The sequence below is a fragment of the Teleopsis dalmanni genome, chromosome 1, assembly GCF_002237135.1.
Source record: "Teleopsis dalmanni isolate 2A chromosome 1, ASM223713v2, whole genome shotgun sequence".
Taxonomy (NCBI): Eukaryota; Metazoa; Arthropoda; class Insecta; order Diptera; family Diopsidae; genus Teleopsis; species Teleopsis dalmanni.
Genome location: NC_051846.1, coordinates 186,164,295 through 186,190,605, shown reverse-complemented (window position 1 = coordinate 186,190,605; position 26,311 = coordinate 186,164,295). Strand labels below are relative to the sequence as shown.

General features: G+C 31.7%; 4 protein-coding genes across 5 annotated transcripts; 1 reads left to right on the top strand and 3 right to left on the bottom strand.

Moving 5' to 3' along the window:
• Positions 1-3,819: 3,819 nt before the first annotated feature.
• On the bottom strand, positions 3,820-5,530 carry LOC119666894. The gene is made up of 2 exons (XM_038076171.1): positions 5,510-5,530; positions 3,820-4,512 (listed from the first exon to the last, which is right to left on the bottom strand). Exons 1-2 carry the CDS (start codon positions 5,528-5,530, stop codon positions 3,820-3,822), a joined length of 714 nt encoding a protein of 237 aa, XP_037932099.1.
• LOC119672393 lies at positions 5,456-6,538 on the top strand. Its single transcript, XM_038083429.1, has 2 exons — positions 5,456-6,123; positions 6,177-6,538. Exon 1 carries the CDS (start codon positions 5,529-5,531, stop codon positions 6,120-6,122), a length of 594 nt encoding a protein of 197 aa, XP_037939357.1. The 5' UTR covers positions 5,456-5,528; the 3' UTR covers position 6,123; positions 6,177-6,538.
• An 8,031-nt stretch (positions 6,539-14,569) lies between these two features.
• LOC119672383 lies at positions 14,570-16,806 on the bottom strand. The gene is made up of 2 exons (XM_038083418.1): positions 16,475-16,806; positions 14,570-14,882 (listed from the first exon to the last, which is right to left on the bottom strand). Exons 1-2 carry the CDS (start codon positions 16,707-16,709, stop codon positions 14,626-14,628), a joined length of 492 nt encoding a protein of 163 aa, XP_037939346.1. The 5' UTR covers positions 16,710-16,806; the 3' UTR covers positions 14,570-14,625.
• Positions 16,807-20,142: 3,336 nt separating this feature from the next.
• LOC119670733 (N-acetylgalactosaminyltransferase 7) lies at positions 20,143-25,814 on the bottom strand. 2 transcript variants are annotated; one of them, XM_038081132.1, is made up of 5 exons: positions 25,689-25,814; positions 25,147-25,588; positions 21,957-22,433; positions 20,800-21,891; positions 20,143-20,244 (listed from the first exon to the last, which is right to left on the bottom strand). In XM_038081132.1, exons 2-5 carry the CDS (start codon positions 25,361-25,363, stop codon positions 20,240-20,242), a joined length of 1,791 nt encoding a protein of 596 aa, XP_037937060.1. In that variant the 5' UTR covers positions 25,364-25,588; positions 25,689-25,814; the 3' UTR covers positions 20,143-20,239. The 2 variants fall into 2 exon arrangements, with proteins under 2 accessions (XP_037937060.1, XP_037937059.1); XM_038081131.1 differs by lacking the exon at positions 20,143-20,244 and adding an exon at positions 20,287-20,594.
• Between the last annotated feature and the right edge of the window lie 497 nt (positions 25,815-26,311).

The following is a 26,311-nucleotide window of genomic DNA, read 5'->3' as shown; positions in this document are numbered from 1 at the left end:
AAACCTAATCATTTATGTAGAGGTTAAAACATTAATGAAGAAACAACAACACAATTCTTATACATACAATTTATATATACGTACATACAGCTATATGGATGTATACATACAGCCTATGTATACATACATAATTTCTAAAATTTTTCAGGTTCTATAAAATAGATCTAATCGTCTTGTTTTCTCACTGTTGTTTAGCAGACAAGAAAATTTAAGTGAACTTCAAGTCTGTGGATGTACCTGCAACTTAAGCTTTTTATTTCGTCTCTTATCCAAGCAATCTTCAAGTCTTTCTGTAATTGATCGTTTGTCACACACCAAACTATGATGTTTGTCAATATCAATTCTTTTTATTAAAAACCTCTTTATTCTTTATAAAGTAATACATTATTAAATATGTGTTTTAGCAATGATCTGTTCACCTTGCTAATTAATAAAACTCTAAAAATTTTCAATGTTAATAAACTTTTATTCAACTTTTTACAGAGAGAAAAATCGGAACGTTCTCCTCAATCCAAACAAAAAACTTAAAAATATTTGAAATTGAATTTTACTTTTTAAATTCAATAAATGCACAGCCAACTGGGTCGCCACAGTACCCCCTCCTAGCGATGGAGTACTAGCAACAACGCGACACCACAACTAAGTCGACAACACCACTCTTAATCACGAAATTCCGCTAACCTTGCTGGGAAACGCACTACTCTACCAGCTCGTGTCACTTTCGGAATCGGCAACAGGGATTCACGCCTACAATCACCAGAAGTCACTAACTGATCACCATTCAACAGCGCTGAAGGCTGACGCGTTTCTGGAACAACCTGTTCAAGATCATCACACGTTAAGTACGCCGCCTTCAACCTATCATTTGAAACAGTCACCTCTCTCCCACGGCAAACAATAACAGACGTCTTCTCACTACGACTCAGCACCTCAAATGGACCTTCGTAAGGCTGCTCAAGTGGAGCTCGAGCACGATCCACTCGAAAAAAACGTGCTTACAATTAATAACGTCACGCGGAACATACACAGATGGATGACAATGTCTTGTTGATTCAACGGATTTAACCTTAGCTAAAGCCCTTCGCAACGCCGACACAAAATCAGTCTCGGACGACTTCTGCTTGAAATCCGAAAGCATCTGCCCTGGAACACAAAGAGGATTTCCAAACAACATCTCTGAAGGACTAGCATTTAGGTCTAGTTTCGGTGTCGTTCGCAATCCCAACAACACAAGCGGAAGAGACTGCGTCCAATTACTTGAGGAATGACACCGAATGGCTGCCTTCAATGTTCTATGGAAACGTTCCACCATGCCATTTGCTTGAGGATGATAAGCCGTGGTATGAAAGTGTTTCACTCCAAGCAATCTCGTCAGTTCCCGAAATACAGCAGACTCAAACTGCCAACCCAAATCAGTGGTAATAGCCTGCGGAGAACCAAAACTTGCCACCCAACCGTCGATAAAAGCCGCTGCAACTTCTTCTGCCGTAATGCCCGACAGAGGCACAGCAACAGGCCACCGAGAAAAACGATCGACGCAAGTCAAACAATAACGCTTCCCCTGAGACAAAGGCAATGGACCCACAATGTCAACATGAACATGCTGGAACCGACTATCAATATCAGCAAACGAACCAATTGGTGTTTTAGTATGCCGCTGAATCTTGGACTTCTGACACGCAATGCAACTACGCACAAACACAGCTACATCCTTAACCAAACCAAGCCAAACATACCTAGCCTGCACCAATTTCCGCGTTGCTCGAATACCAGGATGAGCCAAACCGTGGAGTTTCGAGAGTACCAGCTGCCGACAGTTTGCGGGAACAAAAGGACGAACACGACTGCCTGACACATCACAGTACAGTTCAATACTCGAATCCGGCAATCTCAACTTCTTCAACCCAACACCATCTTCAGACTGGCTCTTCAGCTGAGCGAGCAACTCTGCATCAGTCTTCTGCCCCTCAGCAATTAACTCAATAACATTTGCCTCCAACTGAACCGTAGCAACCCGAGACAAAGAGTCAGCCACCGTATTATCTGCACCAGCCAGATGACGAATATCAGTGCAATACTGACTAATAAACTCCAGCTGTCTTGCACGACGAGGAGATGCCTTCTCACTTATTTGCCTGAACGCAAACGTTAATGGTTTCTGATCCGTAAAAATGACGAAATCACGTCCCTCTAATGCATACTTAAAATGCTGGACAGCTTGATAGATAGCAGTCAACTCACGATCATAAGCACTATACTTAGTCTGCGCTGGACTCAAACCTTTTGAATAAAATGCCAATGGCTGAGTCACACCTTTCACTACCTGTTGGAGAACAGCACCCACCGCAACGTCTGAAGCATCAGTCGTGAGCGTCAATTGTGCATCCAGAGCCATGAAGTTAAGCAACGTAGCTTGGGCAAGATCATTCTTGCAAGCCTCAAAAACCTCTACATCTTCTGGAGTCCAAGAAATCACCGACTTATCATTCTTGCGGTTACCTGGTGTAAGATGAAACAACCGCTGCTGATTCTGCACAGCGTTACGCAGAAACGGCCGATAAAAGTTCACCATGCCTAAGAATTGTCTAAGCTGTTTCACCGTTGCTGGCAGAGGAAAATCACGAACAGCTTGAACTTTACTCTCCGGAGGACGTAAACCCTTTGCACTAATAACGTGCCCAAGGAACTCGATCTCGGAACAGCCGAACTTACACTTGGCAAAATTCACGGTCAAACCAGTTTCTCTAAGTCGATCTAAAACCAGTCGCAAATGCATTCTGTGTTCTGCTTCATCTTTTGACGCAATTAAAATATCGTCGATGTACTCAAAAACGAAATTAAGATCACCTAGAGTCTCATTCATAAAACGCTGAAACGTCTGGGCAGCATTACGGAGACCGAAAGTCATAAAGCGAAACTCGAACAGGCCAAACGGAGTTGTAATAGCTGTCTTCGGAATGTCTGCCAGTGCAAGCGGTATCTGATGATACGCTTTCTGCAAATCTATCTTCGAAAACATAGTTTTACCATGAAGAATACTCGTCACATCATGAATGAACGGAATCGGAAACCGATCAGGTTTAGTTTGCGCGTTGAGCATGCGATAATCGCCACACGGTCTCCAACTTCCATCGCCTTTGCGAACCATGTGAAGTGGACTTGCCCAACAGCTTTTCGAAGGTTGACAAATCCCTGTCTGGACTAAAAATTGGAATTCCTTCTTGGCTTCTTCAAGTTTGGCTCCAACTAAACGTCGGGGACGAGCAAATGACGGCGCACCAAATGTCTCGATGCAATGTTCAACCTTAGTAACTAAACCCATCCGATTTGCACTCATAATGCCTAAATCACGGTATTCATTAACCAGCTCAGCATAAGCTGAAACTGAACCACACACACGCACAGTATCTTCTTGAGACACAGCAGCCTTACCCTTCATCATCAAAGTCGTCTTCGAATCAACTAACCGCTTCCTTTTCAAATCCACTAACAAATCATAGTGATTAAGGAAGTCGGCTCCAACAATAGGACAGCTAACATCCGCAATCACGAACGTCCACGGGAAATCTCTACGCAAACCCAAAGACAAAAGCAGTCGACGCTCGCCAAATGTTTGAATAGGCGTACCATTAGCGGCATATAAATTAACTGATGCAACACTGTTAGCCCTTTGCTTCCAACGACAGAACGACTTCGGTAAAACTGATATGTCCGCACCAGTATCAACGAGAAAAACGGTCGACGTGGCGGGATCTTTAATACTAAGTCGAGCTATACGAACACTAACCCCTTCTCGGCTCGACGACGTAGAAGGAGTGCCTAGTTTTTTGACTGATGAGAGCTTGCCACAAAACTACAGGGCTGCCGACAAGCATTAGCTCTATCACCAAACCTTTCGTGATACCAGCACCAATCTGGATGACTTCCTGGTCGGGAACGAGTTCGCCTACGTCTCCTCAATGACGATCGACTTTGCACCGACTCACTACGACGTAAATCCAAACGACTCAGACGCTGTTCGATTTGCTCAAGCCTTCGTAAAATCACAGCATTCTCAGAATAGGCTGGACAATCAGAGGCTGACGCTACAGCTATCTGTTGAAAATCACCCGCCTCGCAAATACGGTCTGCTAATTTCGCCAGTTCTGCTAGTGCCACGTTCGATGCCTGCAGAATAGCGCGCACTTGTGGTGGCAAACGCTTCAGCCAAAGAGACTTAAGGAACTCATCGCTCACCTTGTCTTTAGCTAACGCTGTCAACTTCGTTAGCAACTGTGTTGGGCGTCTATCACCAAGTTCAACTTCTGACAACAACCGTTGAATCTTCCGCTGCTCGCTCTCACTGTACCGCTCTATGATGCAAGCCTTTAAATTAGCGTATCTTCCAGTTTCAGGAGGATGAAGCACTGCATCACTTACATCGGCGATAACACTTGACTCAATCGCTGCTACTACCGTGTTGAACTGTGTGATGTCACTCGTAATGGCAGCTACTGCAAATTGCGCCTCGATCTGAGCAAACCAAATCTCCGGTCGCTCGTGCCAAAACGGTGGCACCTTCACTGCTACACGGTTTACGACACTTCCACTATCAGAAGCCATTACTACACCTTCGTCTGCAACTGACATCACAGCTCGATAATTAGATATTTAGCTCAGAAGTTAATATTTCTAAATTTAAACTTTTTCGAAATCACGTCGGGGTCACCAATTTAGCAATGATCTGTTCACCTTGCTAATTAATAAAACTCTAAAAATTTTCAATGTTAATAAACTTTTATTCAACTTTTTACAGAGAGAAAAATCGGAACGTTCTCCTCAATCCAAACAAAAAACTTAAAAATATTTGAAATTGAATTTTACTTTTTAAATTCAATAAATGCACAGCCAACTGGGTCGCCACAGTGTATATACATACTTACTTATTATTTTATCTTTATGATCCTGAGTTGTATCGATAAGTAATTTAGCAACAGCGAAATCCTCTTCACACTAATGTACTTGAACGTTTAAGGTAAGTTTGACGTGGAAATTTAGACGCTTAACTTCTTACCCTAAAGTCAAAGGTTTAAAGCGAGATTTGCAACTTCAGGACTTTCTATATACACTTTCCGAAATCAGAATCAAAATCGAAATCACAAAAACAAAATACAGCGTTCTGGAATCTTTCATATATTGGAACCCATTATAAACCCAGTTGTTAATTAGTGCTAAAGTTTGCTTAAACTTAAAAACTTGTCGCTTGTGTAATCCTATATTTTTATATTAATAAAAAAATTAATATAAAAATATATTCTGGAACTGGAACTGTGTTCTAGAATCATTTTAACATTGCATTGAATCATATTTTAAATCAATTTACCTTATATTTTTGAAACATATCTCGATATTTTATACAATAAACATTCGTAAAATATTTTTTTCATTTTTTTTTTTAAACCATTTTGTGTGTTTCAAATTTAGGAAAATTATTTTAAAAACTCAATTAGGAAATTTTAGTATATAGTACTATATATATTGTATCCAACATGTTTAACGAAACAATGAAATGGATACTTGATTATTATGAGTGTCATATGCAATGTATTATGTCGATAATTGGTATTGTATGGAACATAAGTAACATTGTGGATCCGGAAAATTTTGGTAAGAAACCTACACTGGCATTGATATCCTGCGCATTCGTTTTTGGAATGGTATTGTTGTTAAGCAATCTTGCATGCGTATGGGCTAAGGAATACCGTGTATCAACTTGTGCTAATATATTGAGAATTTTTATTTATCCCTCTCAAATCGTGGGCATTACTTGCCTGAGCTACCTGTTTCTGTCAATTTATTATGCTTTATTCCTGGTTGGTGAAGTAGTGGACTCCATGTCATGGATGTATTTTTGGAAAACGACGAAGACACTCACAGAACAAGAACCAACATTAGTAGGCTATATGCTTATGGCAATTGTATTCTTAGGTGGAATATCTCAGATTAGTTACATTAGGTCATTTATTAAAGTAACTCATTTGTGGCTACTAATGAAGTTTAAGAGGCCCGCACCAGTTGATCTAGTATATCGCAGAGGACGATACTTTGATCCTGTAGAACTTAATTTACATGTGCAATCTTAAGGTAAATATTCAATTTGACAACCAAATAAATGGAAAATAAATAACTTATTTTAGTATATGGGCGAGTAATGAAAGAGGTCGACCTCCACCTTGACCTAGTGATATCTCAACACGTAAATAAACCTTAGCAAATATCTTCGATCTTTAGCTTGGAAATTTCCCGGTGTACCTAAATTTGATGCTCATAATTTCAACAAAACAATACCAAATATTTATATAGACTAAGATGAGTCGAATTCTTTCTAAAATTAACCTAATTTGGAACATTCACCTTTACCTGGACTTAAGACGTAAGGCTGGAATTATATTTATTTTTAAAGCAACTTTAGCATTTTTTTAAATAAAAGCGCATTTTTTCTAGTCTTTATCCATGCCAAAAAATTATTAGGACATCCTAATGTATTCTATTTATTAAGCTATAATATTTTTTGTAAATAAAATTTATTTCATTAATGAAATAAAATTTCTACTGTGCAATATTTTTAATAGTACGTGTAAAATATATTATAAAGGATAACTGGTTTCTAAATTCTTAAACTCAAATCTGTAGAAACTTTAGGTTTCAATCTACAGGTTTGAAATAAAATCCTTTTATTATAAAATCTACAACATTTACTGCACCAATTGATTGTATTGAATGAAGTTGATTAGTAATTATTTCGTTAAAATTCTGACTCTATCTGACTCAAAAATTTAAGGTAAGCAGGCCTATGAAAAGAAAGAACCTAAGGCCATGGATGCCTGTTAACGAAACTAGCGCAAAATTTTCAGATAAAACATCATCGCGAGAGTGACATTTAACATGAATTCTGTCTTCAAAGAAAAAAAGGACAATTGCAGTGTATATACTCAGAAAGAGTAGATATCAAAAAGTCTGTACTCTTTCCTAATTCGTCTAATATCTTCCAATGAAAAGTCTTCACAATTTACAATATTTAGATTGCTTTTTACAGAATACAAATATAAAATGGCAGTGCTATGTTATTCAAAATCTACAATTCAGGTCTTGATTTTACCCCTACTTAATGGAAAATATTTCTGTCCAATCTGAATCCCTAATCAGCTATGGAATCTGCTATGGAAAAAAAACTTGCAAAAATAGTGCTCACGCTACTTTATATGATGTATTATGCATCGAAAAATCTCGCAACATACCATATAAGGTTATTAGAATACTACATCCAGATCACCATCTGAAGCAAACATTACTAATTAACAATAATAAAGGAGACTTTTCTAGACTGACGGCAGTAATCACTACTTTCTTCGCTATAAGTAATCTGGTGGCCACAACGGGAGTTCAACACAATATTTACTGTCATTTCTGCAATCAGATGGAGATATTACAAATTATTTTACAATTTTTCTGTTCATTCCCTGCTCTATTGAGGTAAAGAACAGCTACCCTAGGTATGCGGTTCTTCAATAAACTTAAGTAACTAGCAGCAATTGAAATGGACAAGTACTGCCTTCATAAACAACCGAACGCTTCCGAGAATGTGGAAGCAAAACAGTAGGAAGGCGCTAATTGAAGTCATGGAGAGTCAAAAGTTTAACCTAGTTTGATTGACTGAAAAACTGTATAATGAATATAATAAATTTTTGTAGATACAACTAATAGGTAATCGTTAGACCTAATTAGGTCTCATCTAAAATTTCACTTGAAAAACTATTCAATTAATTTCACTAACTTAGAATCCAATCAGTAAATTCCAAAATTCAAAGCAATATTAAATCAATATTAATATGGTATATATTACAGTAATTATTTTTAATATTGGTAATATGACAAAATCTAATTAAATAAAAATATATGATATACTCTTATATTTTTAGAAAGCAATCAAAACTAATCAATTACCTATTCAAGTATTAAGTCGTTTTATTATATACAGCAAAGGCCATTACAAATCGCCTGACTGTCGTATATTCTTAAAACGGTAGCGAAATTTATAATATTCTTTCACCCATTTGACAATAGACGTCACTTGTTGTGGAATTACGCGTTTATCGGTATTTTCTGGCTACTTGTTTACTCGGCAATATCAGATTATAAATATAAAAAAAATACAAAATAAGAATTGATATTGCGATTATTGTTAGTCGCGTTGTCAATTGAAAATAATCCCATAAATTCGTGAAAAAATATATATAAATACATATTGTATATATCACATATTGCATTGGCGCCATGGATGAAATAATTCTAAAAATAAGTTTTCTTTTTGAAAGATATGAGTAATAGGAAAATTCAAAGAATTTACAGCTTAACAAGTCTATGGATTTGTATAAAAGAAGTGAAAATGATCAATAAGTTTTAAGAAAAAAATTATATAAATCAAGAAGTATAAGAACATTCCATACTTATATTATTTAGAATAAATCATAATTAGTAATACTCCAGAAAATTAAGACATTACGGTAAATTACTAATAATTATAAACCCCAATACTCAAGAAAATTTAGACATGCCTAATATGATTTGCAACTGTTACAATATTCTGCTTTTTACCACAACTTTTACCGTCGAGGTTTTCAGATCCAACAAGGATTCTTTAGAAGCTATAGGATGTACTATTTTGCATATACTGTCAAAGTTCTAGGTAAAGCAATGAGAATTACTGAAATACTCTTTTCAACACTTCCAAGCGTTCTTGAAATAAGATTAGTAAGACTATTGTGTTACTTATTACAGTAGTCATCGCAGTCTTTTCAGTCTTCTTTTTAGAAATTAATATTATTGTTATAATGATTGGTAAAAACGACGATGCGACATAGCGAAGACCTTAAAACCTTGATCTATTCTAATGCTTATATTCTCCCGACTTTGTCCAGCCAGTTTCTTCAGTGGCTTTAAACTGAAGTTTAGCAATATTTTGTTGCTTTATAACAACGTGATATGGGTGGGATTCTGCAGAAACCCCCAGCCATCATAGAGTAAAAGTGCCCAAATGCTCTAACTCGGAAAAGACTCAATATAACATTTATAGACATTTGTCCAATTATCGTTGTTTGAAAACCTATATATATTATCTTCTTCCACCTAATCATTTTTCATGACTCTTTTCTCAGGGTTTATAGCAACAGACCCGGAGAAATTATATATGAAATAAAAAAATATAAAAAATTATATATATAAATTATTTATATATAATACATTGTTCTTTTAAAGTACGTAATATATACGTATACAAACGGTATAGATTTTTTAAATATTATTTTCAATTTAGATTGTAGATACGTAAAGATTGTAGAATGTAAAGAATTTTAGAGTAGTTTTTTGGATTACAAAAACAACTTAAGGGTTCTTCAAATAAAACAGTTTTTATTATTCTTTCTACAAAAATGGCACAATTTTAAATTATTTTTCAAACACTACTATTCAACAGCTAGAAATTGCACAAAGCCAGGCTCTGAAAAGACTTTTCAAAGTTCCATGGTACATTAGGATGAATGACATCCTAGATTCAAGATTGATCCCATCAAAAAATACATAAAGGATAGAGTCCAGAAACTATTTGCGAAATCTGACAGACTTACCAACACCGCGTTATCAAATCTCAGAATGGTTACAGGCTCCTCGGGGAGGTATGCAGATCTGAGGTCAATTATTGCTTAGTCTGATGAAGTGATAAACAATAATCTAGTCAAGGCGCAAAGAGGGGTTTTGAAGAAACCTCGCAGTTAATAGAGAATAAAAGTGCACTGACTCAACTAGCCTCAACATAATTAATTTAAATTATTTTAATTTTTTCCCTAACTATTAATATCGTCCAATAAAGCCATTTTTTCAATAATCATTTTCAAATTAAATTCAAAAAGAAAGGAATTTCTTAAATGTGTGAAAATACATTCATTTCTTAAATGTCAATATAATTGTAAGCAAAATAATATTAAAAAGCTTTTATCGTGGAGGAAAATACTTAATAAATTAAGTTCAATTTCGATAATGTACGAAATATGATTAAAAACGTTACTTAAAATCGATTAACATTAATGACACATTAAGTAATGTTTTGAAATTAAATTATGCATTTTTCTAAAAATTTTCTCAAAGTTAATAGATTTTGCTTTAATTCAATTATAAAAATTTACAAAAATATTTAACATAAAATTTGAAATTCAAAAAATTGAAAGGACTAGCCATTTTCTAAAGTTTATAGAAACAAAACTATTGAATTAAAATAGATAAATAAAAACTATTTAAATAACTATTTAAACTTTTTATTAAAATATCAAATAAAATTAATACTATTACTAAATATTAAATAAATATTAAGTAGCAATTATTACATTGAATAAAATACCAAATGTGTTTATATAAATATACATATATATATATATATATAAATGCTAATTGGTTAAAAATACCTTCGTACTGTCAGTCATCCATGAAATCGTCTTAAAGGAAAACTTTAATAAAAACTTTTGAATAAATTATATATATTAAATGATACATACTATGGTAAAAATCATCTATTTCGTTATAAAATTGTTCATCACTTAAACTATCCGTATATTCCAGGTAAGTATCTTGATTATCTACGGTACGAATATATATCGGATACAGTAAATTAAATTCATTGTAATTATTATTCGGCGAGTATATTATATTCAAGAGTTTTATAAAACTTTTCTTTATTTTTTCTTTAACTGGTTCAAAGTAGTACAATCCACCAAAAAATACCCAACAAATTAAAAGATATCCTACCAGTGTAGGATACTTTTGTATTGTAACAGCTGGAAATATTAATAAGTATCTCTCTCCACTACTTACTACGATCTCATAAGTACAGTGAAAACATAAAAGAGATAAAATAATTTCTGATAAGCAAAATCCTGCAAATATTTTTATTATAAAAATTATAAGTTGCCAACAAAGTGAGACATCTCTATAGTTTCTCCAATATTTACTAATACATATATCCAGAAAACCGCACCACATCATGTGAATTCCCAGAATAAATAATGTTGTACATTGTGACCGAAAAGTTTTGGGAAATTCTCATTTAAAATTCGCGCGCTGTATATTTTTCGATATTTTAAGTTTAGTTTGGCAGCACTGTCGCTTAATTACTATGCCAAAATGAGCCGAGTCTGTCGGACAGTTCGTTTACGGCAGCTGTTGAAACCAGTTCACCTCAGTAGTGCGTTGCGAAAAAAACAATGGAAAAAAATATTGAACAAAGAGTTTGCATCAAATTTTGTTTTTCGAACGAAATTTCGTGTGCAGAATCGTTGCGAATGCTACAAAAGGCTTATGGGGAATCAGTTTTATCGAAAACTCAAGTTTATGAGTGGTACAAAGCCTTTCAGGACTGTCGTACGACCGTCGAAGACATGCCGCGTTCTGGACGACCTTCGACCTCTACCACCGACGAAAACATTGAAAAGGCAAAGGAAATCGTGTTCAAAAATCCTCATGTGAGTGTTAGAGAGATAGCACGAGAGCTAGGCATCGGTCGTGAGATGGCTCGTTTGATTTTGGTGGACAATTTGTGTATGCGACGTGTCAACGCCCGGCTTGTTCCGATTCACCTCAATTTGTTCAACATTATCAACGATTTTAAGGCCAAACATTCAATAAATACCATCGAACAGCCACCGTATTCACCTGATCTTGCACCGTGTGACTTTTTCCTGTTTCCCAACCTCAAATTACCACTCAGAGGAACGCGTTTTGAATCCATAGAAGACGTAAAACAGAATTCGCAGAGGGAACTCAAAGCCATACCGGAAAGCGCCTATAAAAAATGTTTGATGATGGAAGAAACGTTGGCATTTGTGTATCGCTTCTAATGGAGCAATTTTTGAAGAGAAAAAATAAATATTGATGAAGATTAAGAATTTTGCGTTTTATTTAAAATTTCCGGAAACTTTTCGGTCACAATGTATATGCAATTGGTAAATAATATGAACATTTATCCGGAGTAGTTTCGAAAATATGCCATATGATTCGCCAACATATGAGCAGATAGTCCATATACGATTTAGCAATCATATTTTTAAATTATGAATCATTAGAAATCATAGAAAGTATCAGAATCATTCGTATGTAGGCAATCTTAAATATATAAATTTGCTGTTTTATTTTTAATTTAAAGCAAACTGAACTTATTTCTTGAAGCAAATTAGAAAAAATTGTCTAAATTACTTTAACATTAGTTTCTATACCATCCAATCGTAGATAAATAGATTTAATTTTATTAAAAACAAGTCAACAATTCATATGAATCGTGAATGAAGTTGATAGAGATAGTACATTTACTCTACCACTTAGGGTTGCCTTATTTGGACAACACTGAGAAAACCTAGCAAACTACACCACTTTTATTGTAACACCCCTTTTTGTTTAGAGATTACAGAACGTATATCTCCAAAGCTTTCCTTCGTCGCTTGTACTATTCTGAAATGAGCTAAAGAATTATTAGGGTACCATCTATTAAGATACTCTAAAATTTAAGTACTTGGTGATAGTTTCAATGAAAAGATATCTATAAATATCAGGGTTTCTTACATACTAGAAAATGTTATCTTCACTCTTAAACAAAAATCTATACTATAGTTTGAAATCTATACTCTACCATAAGTTCAACCTCAATTACGCCACAGAACCTCATGTTGCAGCAATACGTCCAATCATTTTGTTTCAATAATAAACGAATATATAATAATAATAATGTACTATACTATACTATAATAAATAATACACTAAAAATTTTTTTAATTCTTATAAAATTCTAAAATAATCTTAGTAAAATGTGCTGCATATTTTAAGTAGTAAAGTAAATATTAAAGATGATGTACTAAAAACATGTACTAAAATTTTAGGCGTTCATTTTCAGAATATCAGAATTCTCAATCAAAATAAAATTTTTAGTTGCATTTATTAAAAACTAATGAATACCATAATCATCTATATTCTGAAAATAAATTGTTTGTAAATATAATACTAGAAAAACTTTTCTAAAAACAGGACTTATAAGAGGCCCTGTAACAACCTATAACTTTGTTATTCATACCAAATTAAGTGAAAATAATAGCAGAAGTACATTTTTTCATTTAATGCTTATCTAATCAAAATGAAACTTAGAAAGTCATAGATGTTGCTCTCCATCTGAAGAAAATTAATTCAAATCAAACTGGATATAAACTGGATTATATAGTACATTAATGATTACTGAAGAAGCTGTAACGGTGCGAAGCAGAAAGAAACCATGAAGCACTTCTTTAATTTTCTCCTTAGCATTATAAAAAATGACTGATTTTACTAGAAATTGGTTTAATTAGGGTCACATAATTTTGAGTTCCACTGGGATTATTTGGTGTTACAATGATATTGCATACCCAAAGTGCGATTATTTTTGAATGAAAAAAAAATATTCTTAAGTACGCATATATCAAATGTGTGTCTAGAGATAATAATCATAATGTGTAGTGGAACAAATGAGATACTATGTATTACATTAACTACATTATTATTACATTATATATTGCTTTAACAAGTGTTCGTAGTGGAGAAAATAAAACTTTCTCCACTAAAGTTCTCCTCTAAAGATTTTTAAGTTGTATTATAAAATCTTTCTTCTTATAATATTTAGGTTAGAATAAATCAATAATTTAGACTCTTTACTCTTCTTTCTCTTTACTTTTCTTTTGACATTTAAACTCAGTCTTTAAATAAAATGGCAAATTCAAGATCTATTGACTAGTCCAGTGTTTAAAAGATATAAGTAGATAGTACTTCAAAACTCTCTGGTATATCAGGGATTAAAATAGCCATGGAACTCACGAGGTACTTATCTAAAACAATTTCTTACAGCCGGTATTCAGTTCAAAAAACCAAATTTATCATAATCGTTCTTGAAAATGCAAGAGATCATTAAATTCACATCAAATTTTAAATAAATTGATGAAACCACACATCCTCAAGGAGTTTTAGTAAAAATTAGTAAAACTTGAGTAAATTTTCTTATAATTTTAGTTTAAAGAATTACAAATCGCTAATAGGTGCAATACGTAACCTCACCACCGCAAACAAACAGATATTAAATTTTGACCTTAGGGGATAGCTTTTTTATTTATAAGACGAAATTTATAGAATTTCTTTTCTGAGTCTATCGTCGATATTTTATTATCAGAATTTAAATTTATAGATAAAGATATAGATGACATCTAGATCTTAGATGATAGATTGTAAGAACACTCACTTCAGCTTCTTTCTTTTAAATTTTATGTTTACGATCTAATATAGATTTACTCAGTTAAAATCTCATAATACTAACATTCTCATGATTAAGACCTTGTATTCAGATTTGCGTATTATATATACGTATTAAACAATAGAGCTAGTGCACCTCTTTCACTAGCTCAGCGTTCAAATAAAAAAAATAAAATTAAAATGATAGATTTACAAATAAAAAATTAAACTAAAATGATTTATTTAATGCAGGTACATTGTACTTTATGTATTTTATATAAATGAAAATATAGTATTTAGATTTTAGTTGGAGCCATAATATTGTGCATTATATGAGAACTGTTCAGTTTGATTAGCTTCCACTACAATGGAGATATAACGTTGACCAATTCCACCAGCAATAACGTATGCATTACCAGAGTCACTATCTTGTTGGCAAACAAGATCAACAAATGTGACAATACTGCCAGTGCCGGATTCAGGATAAGTTAGTTGAATAGCAACATCTTTTTTGGCTGGATAATTAAAGACATCAGAACCTTGTGCAACAAGACGATCACCTGTAATATATATGAAAAAAAAACGTTATTACGATTGTAAAATAGAAAGTTAATTATTGTTGAACGTAATATTTAATATACATTTAAATTGTATTTTTAGAAACTATTGTAGAGAGATTTCGCACAGTAGTGAATTATAACAACAAAACTTTTGATTATTTTTAATTAATTGAATTTTTAGTGACCATACAGCGATTTCGAGTGCTGCCACATACCCATCATCAGTGGTCTTGGAGTACTTTCTTATATTTATTTATTCGTGAATAATTTTAATTAATTAAAATTAAATAAAAATATTGGTACATGGTATATACATAGCAGTTAAATGTTTAATAACAAATCACATTGTTTTTGAAGTCGAATGCTACTGCAATTTTATTATCAACTATGCGTTGCATAATATGACAGAGTTGTAAACCGCATATAGATCGATTTAAACCATTAGCTCAGTCAAAAAACAAGCTTATTTAGCCTACGTCTTTGTTTCAGAATTTGCAGTTCCAAACCATTTCGATTCAGTCCGATTCATTTTAACTATTATATGAGCTAAAATCACACTTAGCTCCTCTCCAGGTTTTTTTTTTAGCAACTAAAACATTAAATAACTATCAAATATGCAGTGGCGGAGCTAGACCAACTCTGCACGTCGGCGACATCAGAATTGCAAGGCCCCCTTCAGAACCCAGTTGTAAAAGTAAATAAGTTACATTCACTAATACGACAAAGCATGATTGAAAGTTTTATTGCTAATCAATTTTAGTATCACCCTATTTTTTTTTAAATTATATCATAATGAAGATAGTCTCTCTTGGACCATCATATTTTTCTAGTACGTCTTAAACAATTTTAACTTTGCTTCTTTCTTTTCGTCGAAACTATACTGACTGGAACTGTGAACATGAACCTGATTACTATATAAACATTATGGAATACTTCAAATATAGTTAATGCCATTATCAAACCAAATTGCTCAAAATATTTATTAAGTGCTTAGAATCCACAGTCGGTAACTTTTTGCGCGGCCCATGCGGGCGCGAGGCCGTCGGCGGTCGCCGACATCGCTGACGCCACTGCATATATGGTATGTATGGTGGCATAAATTCACATAATGGATTTTTTAATAACAAACCTTCATTAATTTTCAATTTTTTATAATGTAATTTAGTTGACAAGAACGGTTGACGTATTCTATCATTTATTTCTATCAATTTATTCTATCAATTTATTTCTATTTTTTATTTATTTAATAAAATGTCCTTTGAAAATAACTTTGCTTTTTTTAATTTAATCCTTTTCAATTCTAAAAAGGACTTCTTTTAAAATGATTTTCTAGACACATAATCCATCTGTTCTATCACATATAACATATAACTCATCACATATAACTCAAATAAATATTTAAAGTCAAGAAATTATTATACTTAAAGAAATTATTTATTTCCCTTATTTAAAAAAAACTCGTTTGAATAATTTATTAGCAATTTTTCTATTTTAAATATTTTTGCTTGACTTAATAACCTTTCTAGAGATTAGTATATACTTTATATCTCAATCATCTTCTCCCAACTAAAATTACTTAATATGAGTCTTACCTGCAACACGTCCACCCAAAGTGTATCGTACACTTTGGCTTCTGGTTCTGCCAGGTTCCTTGCTTAAACGTGTCAATTTTAAGCCTGGATGGTTTCTGGCGAAATCACGTATATCCTGTACAACGGTTATGTCACGTAACTTTGGCTGCGTTTCAAGGACTGATTTACCATCTACCACATTAATGGCCAACAAAGCAGCCAAGCAGATACAAGCAACACTTAATCGGAAATTCATTTTATATATGGTATATCTTTTTTAAAGATTTAAAAAATTTCACAATTTCTTTAGAAAAATATTCGATACACTTAAACGAATGCTTCGTGGAAACTAAACCAGTGCTACACGTTTTAAGGCTTTTTATTTATGCCGAAGCGCAGAAATAACAGCTTCAAACATTTTCTTATCAAGAAATCACAATTTTACTTTGACAATGCGTATCAAAATATACAAAATATACAAAATATACAAAATAAAAAACATTCAAATCAAATATAAATAACAGAAGGAACCAACTGATAACGCTTTGATAAGGTGCTTGCTTAGCTTTTTTTTAATTGCATAAATTAAACCATTCAGATACTTTCAATTGTTTGCAATAATTTAACCGGAAAACTGTATTAACTCATTACTGATATATAATATATATTATATTTAATTTATTTATTTATTTATTTTTTTTTTTTGATTAAAGAGTCTATTAGATTTACAGTCTGTGTGACACTCAGTCATCAGACAGTGTTTTTATATATTAATATGAAACTTTTCATAGGGCAAAGTTAATTAACTTTGAATTACTGATAAGAGGTGAGGACTCGTTATCACCAATAAATATTTTGACAATTTTATGCTCTTTTTAAAAATAGTTACTAATGCTTTTTTATATTATTTCTAATTTGTTTTGATATTTACACCTGTTGTTTTCTTCGGTATGGTATTTTCGTAAAATGATTTTTAAAAAATCATTTTTCCCATTAATTTGATGGGGTTTTTGTGTGCCATTACCCAAGATACAACAACGGATATGAATGCTTATCATATACAATTACCAATAGATGCCCCCTTCTTGAATAATCAAGTTAATTTTATACAATAATAACTTAATGATTCATTTACAATATTTTATAACTTACCACTTAAACATTAAAGGTAATAATATATTACTAATTTATGGCGCGATTATATGCTATATGACTAACTAATTACTACGAATAGTAATTTAAGATATCAATGATTTTCATTGTTACATGCAACTTTATAAACTCTTCAAAATTCGTTTCACCTTAAATCGGTACAATTTATAACACTGAAAATATTTTATTGGAATTTTTTTACTGACAAAAACAATTCTTACGAGTAGAATTCTATATTCAAATCAAAAGCATCGTCTTAAATAAAGGTGAAACACAATAATCCATCAAAACTCAACGAGACAATAGACACAAATAAAAAACGATAGAGTGAATTTCTTCAGCACTGTGAGTATCTAATAGCATAATCATACCACCTGCAACTTTAAGGACCTTATTTGATGAGCAGAATGAGATAGTCACTAAGTTCATGAGTTAATTAGGGCCTTCCCATCGTTTTGATACCATATCATCTGTCTCAACTACTTATTTGACTTGGTTAGATTCAGCTTGTAGTTCGTTGGCTAGATGGAGCACTGATTCCGTCCTACAGTTTTGATACCATATCCATTCTCAACTGCCTCTTAAAATCGTTTTGATCCAGTCTGTGCAGTTTTGGAATCTATAAATGTCAATATTAATGGTTTTTCAGATTTATTGAAGAGGAGCTTACATAGGGTGAGTTCTCTGTTACACAAAGAGCAAGAAATGCACAGAAGAAATTAAAAAGAGTTTTTTTTATACTGTACGCAACTGTGACACTAAATTTAAGTGATTACTAGTTTAATAAACTGTTCTCCAATAAACCAAAACCTCACTAGTTATAATTACTAAATGTTTTACTGATCTCATATGCAGTGTGACTTTTCCTTTTACAATTTGCATAAGAACCATTCGCTTAAGACTTCTTTTATTTGGTTATACATACTAGATAAAAAGTTGTGATCACTGAAATCAAAGTCTGAATTGTAATCGATATATTCAAGAGAAATAAATATTATTTTTATATACCTAACTTTCTCATTTCCCCCAATGTTCCGATGTCCCAGAACATAGACAAAAGCCATTCGCTCTATTGTTCTTCTGTTTGTTTCAGTACGCAAAGTACTTTTCGATAAAACAAAATATATGTTTTTATGTCTACTTTTTACGACAATTGAGATCTCTTCCTCCTGGAGCAGGTTAGACCAGTTGGGGAGAAGTGCAGACATTTTAAAATTCAGTTTTTCCAAATATATGTATATCAGCATTGAGATTGTACTTTATTAAACTTTTTTCAATATATAAGTTTTTTTTTTAAATACCATATATTTAAAACCATATTGAATATATATTGATACGCTATATTACTGAGCTTGAATGATAAATTGATATAGAAATAGTGATTACTAATATAATACATATTTCCAAGTTCTATGAAGACTTGAATGGTGTATTAATGAAAAATATTCAACTTACTAGAAAATAAACCAAAACGTTAGACCAGCGATTCCCACATTTGATCCTCATCGTATTGTTTATTTTTGTTCAGCATAGATATTTTTTATTTATACAGTTTTACTACAGTTGGCTTGCATTATCTAGCCCCGAATGTTTAAAAAGTTCAGTTCAACACTTTTAAGTGGTATTTTATATATATATAAAATTATATTTATATTATATATTATATTATATTTATATTATATATTATATTATATTTATCATTATAAGTAACTTTCTTAAAGTGATGATTTTACATATTATATTTTTCAAATAAACCTAATATAGAGATAAACCAGTATAGAGAACAATAGGGAGTTAAGATTTCGGGGAAGCAAAGCTTTGCAACAATTGTTAATCTCTTGTGCTTTAACTCACCATAACCAAATAGTAAACATTCAGTCTTTTAAATAAAGATCAAAACATTTCTCATAGATAGTTCCCAATATAAGACGATAACAGGAATTATCGTCTCTCCTCAGAGTTGTACAATCACAGATAATGTAAATAAAAGCCTCTTTCCCTTCAGAACAGAGTCTATTCTGCAGTAAGTAAGCAAAAAAATTTATCAGCAACAAATTTGACAGATTATCTTCAAACTTAAAACAAAATTCCTTCTTATAATCAGTAAAATAATAAATACAAATTTTAACAGTCGAAATATTTTATTAAAATATTTTATTTCAGACTTTTAACTCTAAAATAGTAAATTACAAATATAATTGCTTTAATATAAAAGTTTGATTTGCTTTCACTAAATGCTATTATAATTTAATTGAACAATAATGCTAAATTCATTTATTTTGAAATTATCATATTTATAAAAATAAATACTAAAAATTTTAATTATAAATATTGCAAATTGATTTTCATAGTCACAATTTTTTTGAAAAATTGTTTTAAATCAAATAAAAAATAAACTCTAAGTTGTAGTTTTTTTATCAAATAATTTGTCCACATAGTTCAAGAAAAATTTCGATACAAAAGCTATATAGTATAAAGCTAATATATAGAACTATTTGCTTTTTAATTTATAAAATTAAGGAATATTTTATATTTTTTGATCCGTTGTAAATAAACAAGTGCAATGTAATTATATTAATAATATTATTAACCAACATATGTGTAGATTCCATTAATGACTACCGATTATAGTAGTCATCCTAGAAATAAGAAATAATAAAATCAAAAATCAGTGTTATTATTAGTAAAAAATATAATTAACGAATCGTACAACATACATTAGTTATAATTCTTGTTACAATTTTTTAAATAAATTTTCCTAAATAAAAATGGAAGTCTAAACATTATGGTTTCTATGAAATATTGGCAATGTTGAAGCACTTTAGTTATTTAAATCAAATATTTTTAAAAAATATATAAAATAAATAAAATTACTAAAACAATTAAATTAATTGTTTTGTAGAATTTGTCAATTTTGGACGTAATTGATTTTGTTCATACTTTTCATTTCTTCGAGATTTTATCTTGAAAATCATTTTACCACCAATTCCTACAAAAGATAATGCAGAACTTTAACAAAAAAAAAATAAAATTGAAAATATAAAAAAATAATATTAGTGTTTAGTTTTCTTTTGTCTTTCTCTTCATAAAAGTTTTTACTTAAAAAACCATCTCATGAAACCTCTCACACATTGTAGCTATATTCTTCAATAACAATCTAAAAGCATTAACAACCCATTAATCATCTTCCATACCCCATCTTGGTTTAATTTCTTTAAACACCCATTGTTGATATCCATCATTAACATCACAGTGCGCCAAAAATAATTGCTGTGTAGTTGGATGCAGTGCCATACATTTCTTATGTACACGATGCAGCAAATGCTTGCTTTTTACATTATAATTCCATGGTCCATCCACAGTACCCAGTCGGCAAACTGCCAATTTAATACCCTGACGATCGGCTTCCACACAACGTTCGCCTACACCCATCTGTCCAGCAGCATTCAGACGTATAAGTTGATTATTACCACCACCATGACAATGTGATAGACCCATTATTGCTGGCGGTTGGTGACCCATTGAATCGAGACAATTATCTGTAGCAACAGAACGTAATTCACCCCACTGTAGATTAGCCGGTAATGCCGGAAATTTATCATAAACATCGTAAGCAACATTATCCATATACCATTGAAATGATTTGCAATTGAGACGTTTTTTCAGTTCTAATTGTTGGCTTATATCACCCATATCTAAATAACGTGCCAGTGGCTCACGAGTGTAAAAATATTCTTTGTGTGTCTCATCAAACCAGGTTTCAATTACTCGCTTATAATTAATTGTTATAAGTGGACCTTTTTTCTTTTGCGCCAACTTTCCAAAATTATAAGGCATAAAACCACGATAAACATGACCCACACGTGAACATGGCACCCATTCAATACTTCCACCGCATTGCCATATTTTAAAACTTAATTCGAAATTTTCGCCTCCCCAAACCAATAAACCAGAATCATAAGCACCAAGTTCTAAGAAATAATCACGATTTATTGCAAATAAACCGCCAGCATGCGTAGGACTACGATATGGCTCTGAATTATGTGTACGTCGTCTCAATTCACGTTTAGGTACTTCGTTCTCTTTGTAAAGCATACCCCATTCAAAAATTCCTCTAAAGTGATTGTCACTGCCATAAACTGGACGATATTCAAAATTCTTATAATCAATTCCATCTATAATAGGAACAGTCATAACAGTGCGATCACGGTATATAGGAGCTAAAAGTGGTGGCAACCAATTTGTATTCACTTCACAATGTGCATCAAGGAAGACAATGACTTCACCTAAAATATATAGAATATATACATATGTATAGTAAATGAATATGTTTCAAATTTTGTAAACTAACCTGTTGCTTCTGCAGCACCACGGGAACGTGTTCTTATCAAACCTTCACGTTCATTATTACGTATTAATTTGACAAGTCCATGGAAACTTTCGATATATTCATTTAATTTCTCCTTAAGATCTTTCTTATCCGAAAAATCATCAACTAAGATAATTTCATGTAACACATGTTTAGGTGAACGATCAATAACAGAGTGCACGGTACGCATAAGTACAGAGAATCCTTCATTATGGAAGACAATTATAATGCTGGTCTTTGGTAAATCATATGGATAATCCCAATGTTTACATTCATCTAAACGTGTATCACGTACTGAACGATGCATAGATATCTCATCAGAGCAAGCTATATTCATGCCATATTCCATTTCAGTCTCGTCAGCTAAATTCTTCTTATCGGCAGAAAGTATATGTGCATCGCCATTTTCACCTGGACCAATACGTTTTTTAACATTTTTCGGCTCGAAGTTTCCAAGACCTTAAAATTCGAATAATAACATTAATGGGTGAAAAAAAAATCTTGAAATTAACTAATTACTTAGAAATAAGAATATTAATATGAATGATTAAGAGGCACTGAAATTAAAATGGTTTCTTTAACATGTTAATTTAAAGACCTTGGAATACTTTTTACTATATATAGCGTGTTTTTTTTGAAGAGGTGAAGGGCTTTAAATCGATAAATATATTTTTTTAACGATATAGATCTGATTTCATAACATTAAAGATGAAAAATAGTTTCGGTAAATTGATGTTTATCTAAATTTATAAAAGCTCAAATTTCCATAATTTTTTCGAATAATTAAAGCTTTATCTCACATAAAGTACATTCCTTTTTAGTTTCTAAGATTGAATTTATTCAAATACTTTCACAAATACCGTTCTATACTATACTATATAATCAACTCATATAATATTATAATATAACTATATTTAATTATAATATTATATAATAATATTATATAATATATTATATAATATATTATATAATATGTTATATATATATTATTTATAATACTATTATAACAATAATAGCTGTTTAATTTTTTTAACAATATAACAGATAGCACAATATCCTTGAAACCAAATCCAGTGCAGAACCTGTACCACTACAGACAGAAAAATAAATAGGTTATAATACCTCTATCCGAACTCTCTAGACTTTAACTTTCCGATTTACTTTATGTTTAAACATGCACAGCTTAAGTAAGTCACTAGACGACAGTTATCAGTAAGCAGTGAATTTATAAGAATGCAGCTAATGCTTCTATAGCTAATGGATCACTCTTGGGTCTTATTTGTTTCATGCAGCAGACACTGTTATTGACAAATTATTGGTATAAAAGCGAACCTGATGACCTTTTCGTATAAAACCCAGTAGAAGTTTAATATGTTACTGAAAATTTATATTATATAAAATAAACTATAAACCTTGATGGATGGTCCAAACATTACCTAATAAAAACACGGTGCTAGTTGACAGATTAATTATCTGCTGTTTGTGTGCTGTTATATTAAGAAAAGTACATACTTGTAGAAGACTCTATATATATAGTGTATCTAATATATAAAGTAAATTATTTAGTAAATTCTAGTAGATAGATACACACTTAGTACCAAAAGACATATTGATACAGTTTGTATGCATTTTAAAATCAATAAAATAAATAGAATAAAATAAGAATAAAAAAAAACTACTATCAAACTCATTTCAAATTTACAATAAATTATTTGTTTTGCAACAACTGCAAAATTGTCTATTTACTGAATCAATATTAACTCTAAAGCACTAAGTAAATATTTTACACAAAGACAGAATTTTTTAAAGGAAATTACACTTGTATACTAAAAATATACACATCATAATAAATAATTTAAAATAAAAATTAGACATCAATTTTACAAAATACAGGTTTTAATGTCACTTACACTATAACAATTAAGTAAAAAAATGTGCCGCAATGAGGGCCATTTTTCATACAAAATCCATACAAAATAAAGTTAGATCTGAGGTCAATTATTACTTAGTCTGATGAAGTGACAAACAATAATCTAGTCAAGACGTAAAGAGGGGTTTTGAAAATACCTCGAGTTAAGAAAGAGTAAAAGTGCTCAAGTGCACTGGCTCAAATAGCTTTAACATAAATATAATATAATGTTAGTCATGTACCAAATATATAAAGTGAGAGAGAAAGACCATAAACTTACAAAAACTTACAAAAATGTATATATAACGTTTTCAATGAACCCCACAACATACTTTTATTCCATACTTTTGTTATTGTTTAAAGAAAATGAAGAAAAGTAAAGAAACTGTTAGATGGCAATTTAACCTGATTCCAAATGAAGGAACACTTCAACAGAGAACGGAGGAAACTATATCGTAACTATACTCTACTACAACGACATTCTCTCACTAAAGAAGAGACTATATCCAAACGTATAGCTTCAATTGGTACCGACGGAATTCCTAGGAGCTCTAATGATACGGTTATTGCCGTATTATACCGATATGTGTGTTAAGATCAAACCGATTTTGTGACTTCACGGTAGGTAATTACATTAAATAACTCTGGACTTCCTTTTCTATCTGCTACCTACAATGACAATCTGATACGGTCTGACAAGTAGGTGTTCTGCAGATTAGCATATACCATTTCTTATTTAAAAAAGAATATAATACATATTATACACTGAAAAGTTGCAAAAGTTATATGAATTGTTTTCATGATATTTGTTTTCTCGAATAACAAAAAGTGTTATCTCGTTTACTCAGGTAATATTTTGTTTTGATTTCTATCTCAAAAACTATACAATCAATAAACAAGAGAAGTTGTTAACACAATCTTAAAAATGTTGAAGAAATATAAACAAAACAATTTAGTTAGCTGCCGGCAAGAGGCAGCACTCAGAAAGCCGGTAAGGTTACACTTATTTTGTAATATTTCGGCGTAACTAATGAGTCATACCAATCGGTATGGACTCAAAACGTGAGATGTTCCCGGCAAAAAATTGATAACTATTTTAATAAAAAATAATTAATTTCAGCAGAAACTGAAAAGTCAACAAGTCATTAAACTCACCAAACAGCAACTACTTTAGAAAAAAGCAATAAAAATTATTGATGCAAGTAATTAAATAATAATAGTGAGGAATAACTTGTGTATACGTGTGTGTATATATACGCTTACCTTCTACTATTCTAGGTCCTTCTTTGGGTCTTCCCTCTAATCTTTGATAATTTTGTCGTAAAGCCCCAAATTTGGCCTGGTAAACGCCTTGTACACGTTTGTGACTATCACTCCATGTGGCCAATAAATATAGAAGTGGCAAAATAACGAGACAGCACAGCGCTAAACGACAGAAGCGTCCGCTCCGAAAGCTAGTCAAACGTATTCCACCTGCCATGTTGCACAAAGTAGTGCAGTATTTTACTTAACAGCCTTCTTGTATTTAAATCAATCTTAAAAATTTATTATTCTTAATCTTCGAAGTTACAACTGATCTTCTTCTTTTACTCTAATCTGTGCTAACAAAACTTGTCGACGTGTCTTGTGTCCAATAGATATGTTGGTGCGTTGTCGTTGTTGTTGTTATTAATACCAATTGCGGCTTTAGTCAAGTTAACAAACACTAACACAAACAAAACAAAGAAAAGCAATAAACCTTAAGTTGTTACAATAATAATAAATATTAGTATTTCTGCATTGTGCTTTTTATACACTACACTTACCAATACTTTACATTATTAGTAACTATGTATAACTACTTAAAATTAATGTTATTAAATTTTATAAAAATATATACGGCAAGTCGTGTTTTTCTCTAATCTATTAACATTTTCATTTTGGCATGTCAACGAGAGATAATACAATAAAATAAAAACAGTTTTAGAGCGGTTATAGGGTTAACAACCCAAAAAAAAAAATAAAATAAATAAATAAATATTATTGTGTGATAAGTCTGTGTTTATTATTTTCAATTGTTTTTACATTTTTGATAGATAACCATTATATTAGTTTTTTACCCTAATGATATTTAATGATATTAATAGGCCATGATAATGATATTAAGGCCATGTGCGAGTTCGAGTATATTTATGGTAAATTGAAAGAAATGGTAAATTATGTCGGTATAGCAACGAGTGTTAGTATTTAGGCCGCGTGCGAGCTGAAGTAAATTGAGGGAAATAGTAAATTATGTCGGTATGTCAGATAATGTTGGTATTTACCACAATTTCGAATAGGGTAAATTAGATGTTACCATTGTGAAAATTTTGTAAGATGTTTAATAAATAAATTTAAAAACTTTTATCAAAATTTAATAAATAAATGCAATAAATAAAAAAATAAATAC

Bases quoted from the DNA above. Each gene is read 5' to 3' on its own strand.
- LOC119672393 (XM_038083429.1), top strand. From the start codon at position 5,529: ATGTTTAACGAAACAATGAAATGGATACTTGATTATTATGAGTGTCAT.
- LOC119666894 (XM_038076171.1), bottom strand. From the start codon at position 5,530: ATGTTGGATACAATATATATA. The intron at 4,513-5,509 runs GTACTATATACT...TGGTTTGCTCAG, and splicing joins TGTTGGATACAATATATATA to ATCGAGGCGCAATTTGCAGT.
- LOC119672383 (XM_038083418.1), bottom strand. From the start codon at position 16,709: ATGAATTTCCGATTAAGTGTTGCTTGTATCTGCTTGGCTGCTTTGTTG. The intron at 14,883-16,474 runs GTAAGACTCATA...TATATATTACAG, and splicing joins TTTGGGTGGACGTGTTGCAG to GTGATCGTCTTGTTGCACAA.
- LOC119670733 (XM_038081131.1), bottom strand. From the start codon at position 25,363: ATGGCAGGTGGAATACGTTTGACTAGCTTTCGGAGCGGACGCTTCTGT. The intron at 22,434-25,146 runs GTAAGCGTATAT...TCGAATTTTAAG, and splicing joins AGGACCTAGAATAGTAGAAG to GTCTTGGAAACTTCGAGCCG. The intron at 20,595-20,799 runs GTATGGAAGATG...TATCTTTTGTAG, and splicing joins AGAAATTAAACCAAGATGGG to GAATTGGTGGTAAAATGATT.